The sequence below is a fragment of the Mus pahari genome, chromosome 6, assembly GCF_900095145.1.
Source record: "Mus pahari chromosome 6, PAHARI_EIJ_v1.1, whole genome shotgun sequence".
Classification (NCBI taxonomy): Eukaryota; Metazoa; Chordata; class Mammalia; order Rodentia; family Muridae; genus Mus; species Mus pahari.
Window position 1 is genome coordinate 50,349,029 of NC_034595.1, and position 6,536 is coordinate 50,355,564.

General features: G+C 40.0%; 1 protein-coding gene across 5 annotated transcripts in view; it reads left to right on the plus strand.

Moving 5' to 3' along the window:
- The window catches only part of Atg4c (autophagy related 4C cysteine peptidase), a 58,282-nt gene extending 53,341 nt beyond the window's left edge, over positions 1 to 4,941 (plus strand). For all 5 annotated transcript variants that reach the window (XM_029540272.1, XM_021200493.2, XM_029540273.1 and 2 more), the window contains one exon: positions 4,123 to 4,941. In XM_029540272.1, the coding sequence (XP_029396132.1) occupies positions 4,123 to 4,290 (168 nt within the window). In that variant the 3' untranslated portion in view covers positions 4,291 to 4,941. The remainder of the gene's footprint in view (positions 1 to 4,122) is intronic.
- Positions 4,942 to 6,536: the final 1,595 nt, after the last annotated feature.

Sequence of the window (6,536 nt, forward strand, 5' to 3'; positions counted from 1 at the left end):
ACTAGTAACTCCAGCTTCAGGGTACCTAATGCCCTCTTCTGTCCCTTACCTACACTTGTACATTCATGACATATACATGCACACACATGGCACACGCACACGCACACACACACACACACACACAAACAAACACACAGCATACACATACACAAGCATAGCATACACATGTACACACATGGCATACCCCACATAGCATACACATGTATACACTTGTGAGATATATACACTCAACACACACATGGCACACACATACAGCATATACATATAAAAGTAAACCTAAAAAAGATTATAGAATAAACACTTCCCTACATCATTAATTAATTGGCATGTATTTTACTTTGAATAGTGTTAAGCTAGTGGTATTTTATCTCTAATTTAGACTTTTTAAATGTAGGTTTTATATTATTCACTTTGGAAAATCCCAAGATTTCACAACACTGCCATTGTTCTCATTAGAATGTCAGATTTTCCTGTTTTTGTTTTTTTAAATTCAGGATTGATTTTTTTTTAAAAAAAATGCACCTGTAATTTTTATTTATGTATCTGTGCTTGTCTGTGTGGGTGCCCACCTCGGACAAAAGAGGACATTGGATCCCCTGGAGTTGGAGGTATAGGTAATTGTGAGGCACCTGATGTCAGTGCTGGGGACCAAACTTGGGTCCTCTGGAGGACAAGCAAGTGCTCTAACCACTGCACCATCTCTCCAGCCCCAGTTCTTCATATTCTTAAAGATGTCTCGCCGTGGTACTCCTTGCTATGGGAAGTTCCTGGAAAGTTTGTTGACAGGCCTGTGGGGACACATGTACCGATAATGAGTTGTTGATGTAGTCGTCTTCTGTGGCTGTAATCATTTGAGTCCTTTGGTTTTGAATTTGTTGATTTAGAAAAGAGTGAGGTAGACAGTTTACAAAGCCCCCTTTGGCATCCTAGTTTTTATTTGTCTTGAAATGACGTCTTGGCTGCACTATCACATTGATGTGCTGGTAAGTTTTCACTTGGCTTTGTCTTCTAGCCAACTGTGCATCTAATAGGTTGGATAATCTTTAACGGCTAGCTTTGGCTTCACAACAAAACTGAGCAGGAAACCGCCCACGTGCCCCGCTCCCCACTATCAGACTGCCCTCCCGGGGGAGTGTATTTGTTACCAGGATGCTCAGATTGACACGTTGCTGTTGTCCCAAGTCTGGAGTTTTAAGGTTTACTCTGTCTGCTGTATTTTCTGTGGCTTTTGACAGACATACCGAGACACATGTCATTATAACATCATAAACAATAGTGTGACTGTCTGAACGTCTCTGCTATGCTCGTCCACCCTTTGTCCTCTTAGACACTGATCTTCTTACTGTGGCCATTGTTTTCCTTTTCGAAAACATCTCCCAGCTGAGGCCATCCAGTGTGCAGTCAAATTAGACTGGCCTTTCCATGTGGTAGCAGGCATTCGAGTCTCTCACACGTGCTTCCGTGGCTCACTTCTTTTCAGTGTTCTATTTTTGGGATCACCACAGTTTATTTGTTCTCTCACTAAGAAACAACAGCAGCATCTTGATTTCCTCCACGTTTTGACACCATAATAAGGAACCTGATATAAACATGCACGCAGGGTTTTTTGTTTTTTGTTTTTTTTAAAGAAGTGCCTTTATTTTTATTTTATGCCCACAAGCACTTCTCTGCATGGATGTTTGTGCTGGACATGTGTTCCTGCTGCCTGTGGAAGTGAACGGGTACTGGATCCTGTGAAACTTGAGTTACCTGTGGTTGAAGATGCCGTGTGGGTACTGGGAACTAGACTCGGGTCCTCCACAGGAGCAGCCAGTGCCCTTAACTGCTGAGTCACCTCTCCAATCACAGGCTGCAGGTTTTATGTGGACATTGACTTTTAACTAATTTGGATAGCCCTTCATTTTTAATTTTGATGTCTATAGGTGTTTCCCCACATGTGTGCCCAGTGGAAGGCAGAGAGGGGGTATCAGATGTCCTGGAACTGGACTTATGGATGGTTCTGAGCTGTCATGTGGGCCAGTGCTCCTAACTACTGAGAATTTTCTCCAGCCCCCCGGATAAAACTCAGTCCTCTTTTGAGTTGTCCTGTCTCATTTGAGATTCTGAGTGCTATTTAATAAACTCAGAAAGATTTGCCACTGACAGTTCTCAAAGCTGGAATCAACAGGTTTTGTATAGGAGGCTTTAGTTTGCATGAGGGGAGATGCACTTTACAAAGAGTAAAGGTTTTCTTTCTGACATTTTCCCTGGGGTGCAGAGTTAACTGATAATTGACGAGCATCTCGGACATCGCTAACAAACCCAAATGACTCCTTTCTGATCTTGAAAGGAAAGTTGGAAGTTTCTAATGTTAGCTGTGCTTTGCTGATCTGGAGGTAATATGATATATGGCCTCTGGCCCGTCGGACACTGGGCTTGACAAGTGACAGGAGATGGATGTGAAGTGACAGGCAGGTTGTTGGCTGTGGACGATGCTTCCTCAGATGCAATCCTTTCTGCCTCTTGTTCTTTATTTCAATATTTTTGCCCATCTCCTCTTGTTCTGTATAATGCAAATCAAATAAATTAGAACAATGAAAAAAAATAGAAGCCTGAAACGAATTATAAGATCTAGTTTTATCAACTAATGTTTTTAGTACTTGGTTGTTTTAAAAATGGTTTGTTTCCACACAACCACAAAGAAAAAAATGTGAATTATGTTAACTGTCTCAGTGAAATGTTTTTAACATTGTTTCTTTTACAAGAGCTATTTATTAAGCCAAGAGAATTAACAGATGTAATGTGTGCATGTATGTGTGCTTGTGTGTGTGTGATAAATCTACACGTGATAACAAACCATGATTAACTGATGACTAGTGATGTGTATATGTACAGTGTTCTCTCAGCCTTTTCTATGTAGCTTGAATGTTACAGAGTTTTAATGGTCCTTACTTAAAACAAAGTTTTGGTTTTTGCTTGGCCTGTTGGCACATACAGGTAACTGCAGCTCTTGGGAGGCAGAGGCAGTGAGGTTGTGGCAAGTCTGGGGACGCAGTTACATCTTGTCTCAAAACAAAAAAAGAGAAACATTTTTTTTTCCCCAAACATTTTTCAGAAAAAGTTTGATATTCACTTTATGAATATGGTTTACAATTTAATAGAATTTTTTAACAGAAAGATTTAAAATTGCTCAAATATACTTGAATCTGTAATTTATAAACATGTATATTATGTAATAGTTGCAGGTCTCCCACAAGATTTTAGAGGCTGCTTTTTTTGTACAGAGGCAATTTGTCATTACTGAACTAGAGATCGATCACTCTTTCATGTTGATTAGATTAAAGCAGAAGCATTTTAGTCAAAAATTTTAGTATAGAAATCTTTGAAAAGGCCAAATCTATTTTTTACATTTTTATACATTTTTTTTTAATTGAGAGTATGCACATACCGTTGTATACGTGTGGAAATCACAAGACAACTAGTAAGAATGAATTTTCTCTTTCTACCACATGGGTGCCCGGTATTGAACTCAGTTTGTCAGGCTTGGTGGCAAGCATCTTTACCCACTGAGCCATCTCACTGGCCCTCAAACTGAATATTTAAAAGAGCTTTATATTACTGCTTTTAATCTTTTAAAAACAAGTCTGAAGTATGGAAATTGGCTGACTTAGACTCTCTCATAGAGGATGAGGGAGAGTCATTTGCCCAAGGTCACTTTGAGGTAGTTGCAGACCTAAGATAAGACTGGGCCTTCTGACTTGGTGTCACACTGCTTTTACGAGTGTTACATTACCAAGCAGTCCTTCCCAACATTTCACCGCCATTTTGTCATGTTCTAGTTACTTGCAAAAGGAAGATAAAAATGAGTTAGTTCTTGAGCATAACTACAGAATAACAGGACTGGAAGACTGTGGGAGACCTTGGGGTGAAGAGGAGTGATAGCCCAGCTTGCATGTTTATGGGTAAATCGTGGGGGGCCGATCAACTTTAAGCCTATAGGCAGGACCGTTGAAACAGTAGCACAGGATGAGCATGAGAGAGAAAGGAATAGAACAAGGCCAGAGCTAAAGGCTTAGCTGTATCAGTTGGCCCTACTATGCACACTTGCATCTGGTGAATGATTCATTGTGCTGTCTCTTGCAGATGTTGAAAATTTCCTCTAAGGAGAAATATCCACTATTTACTTTTGTAAATGGCCATTCCAAAGACTTTGATTTTACATCTACTGCAGCCAGTGAAGAAGACCTTTTCTCAGAAGATGAAAGGAAGAATTTCAAAAGATTCAGCACAGAAGAGTTTGTTCTCCTTTAAAGGGGAAGACATTTGTGACATTTGTGCTTCCGGGAGGCGCTTGAGCACAGCAGAGTCGAGGAGAGCAACGGGTGAGCTGGAGACCCTAATGGAGCCCGTTCCTCTAACAGTACACATTTGAAAACACCCAGACTGTAAAGGTATTTTTCTGAATACCTTTTCTAAATGACTTGATGGCTCTTGCTTTCCAGCGATAAATAACAAGTGATTCTGGTTGCATTCCTGTTTCCCAAAGATGTGCTAATGGAACACTACATTAACTGCAAGCCTTTCAGTCCCCAGCATTTTCTACCTGAGCCCATTGGTCCCCTGAAGGCTTTATGATACATGTTTCCTCAAAGATTCAGATCACCAAATTACTTTTAAAAGCCTCACTTTGTATTAATGACAGGAGACTGGATCTTCAGAGCTACCCAACCTCCTGCTCTTAACGTAACCAGAGGACGTTTTGAGTTTATGTAACTGGATAATGAAATGGACACATAAAATTATGAAAGCAGGATTTTAAGGCAATACTTACCAATATGATTTTATAGCAGTTACTCTTTATGCGTTCTGTAAAGTCTTCTATGAGGAATGAATACAAAACATTTGTTTTCTTCTCCCTCCCTTCTCTCTTTCCTTCCTTCCTTCCTTCCTTCTTTTCTTCCTTCCTTCTTTTCTTCCTTCCTTCTTTTCTTCCTTCCTTCCTTTCTTCCTTCCTTCCTTTTTCCTTCCTTCTTTTCTTCCTTCCTTCCTTTCTTCCTTCCTTCCTTCCTTTTTCCTTCCTTCTTTTCTTCCTTCCTTCTTTTCTTCCTTCTTTCCTTCCTTCCTTCCTTCCTTCCTTCCTTCCTTCCTTCCTTCCTTCCTTCCTTCCTTTTTCCTTCCTTCTTTTCTTCCTTCCTTCTTTCCTTTCTTCGTCCTTTTAGGACTGGGTCTAGGGATTGAACCCAGGGCCTTGTATATGATAGACAGGTGTTCTACCTCTGAGCTCTCCTAAAGTATTGATTTTCTCCACATATTTAAAAGTTAAATTTTCAGTAGTACCTATATTTATTTTAATTAGGTAAAGGAAGTTATAGAATTGTTGTAGCTTTTGTTTCCAATCTTAAAAGTGAAATTTTATGGAAATCCAATGTATTACTTAATTTTTAACTCAAATGATGAATACAAGGAAAATATGGATGCTTTCTGCTTTTACTGTTTGTGTAAAATGGTGTCATGGCATTTAGGAGCTGAGACATGTACAGGTTAAATCTGCCTTAAGTGTGCTGTGAGTTTGCTTAAAGACAAACTTGTGATATAAGAGTGTAAGAGTTAATACCAAGCCAGGATTATAAAACAAATACTTGTATTAAAAACATGAGAACATAAGACACTTTTGTTTTGGTTTTAATGTTGGGACCATTTTAATTCATTGAAAAAAATTGTTATCTTGGATGAATTCTATTAATTTCAGACGAATGGAAATGATGCTGTTGCCCAGGAAGCAGGGGTTTAACTATTTTACCAAGCTCTTGTGTTTCAGCGTTAAATGATGACTTAAAGACACACAGAAGTCTGTATCCTGTGTAGACATTGACCTCCGTTACCCGAGAACCCCTTTGTTCACAGATGCAAGTAGAGTCGCGACAGGGGCTTCAGGACCTGAAGAATGAAAGCAGGTTTGACATTTCCCATTGAAGATAGTTTATCGAATTGAGGCGGTCTGAAATCTAAATTTTCCCTTTGCCCCTATAAATCTGAACAAATTAAGTTCAATACTAATTTTCCTAGAATGTCAAAGCAGCAGAGGAATGAGAAGCCATGAGTCTGCCGGGTTTCATGTGCCCCACTCTTCTGAGACAGGCCACTGTCCCCAGCAGCCACAGGAGGACGTAGACCCAGACCCTCATGTGCGTCAGCACTGGCTGTGAGTGCTCCCGTGTAAGAACCCGGATACAAGCTTGTTATAGTTGAAGCTCGTTGCGTTCCTAGCCTTTCAAAAGATAATATTAAAGTGGAATATTGGAGTGAGACAAAATTCTACCTGGGGAATGGTAAGGGAGAGGAGGCAGCATAGTGCTGATGTTAAATTCTGTTTTAAAATGCTGTTTCAGGGTATTGTGCAGTCAAAACAAGCACATCGCACAACACAGTCACCTACCTGACAGGGAATAAATGTGTAGGATCAGAAACTGAGATAAGGATATGCATCTAAAGTGTATTCAGTGGTGTGTGGGCGTGAATGACTGTGCGAGTGGGACGAGTGGCAGGTTGATCTTGGT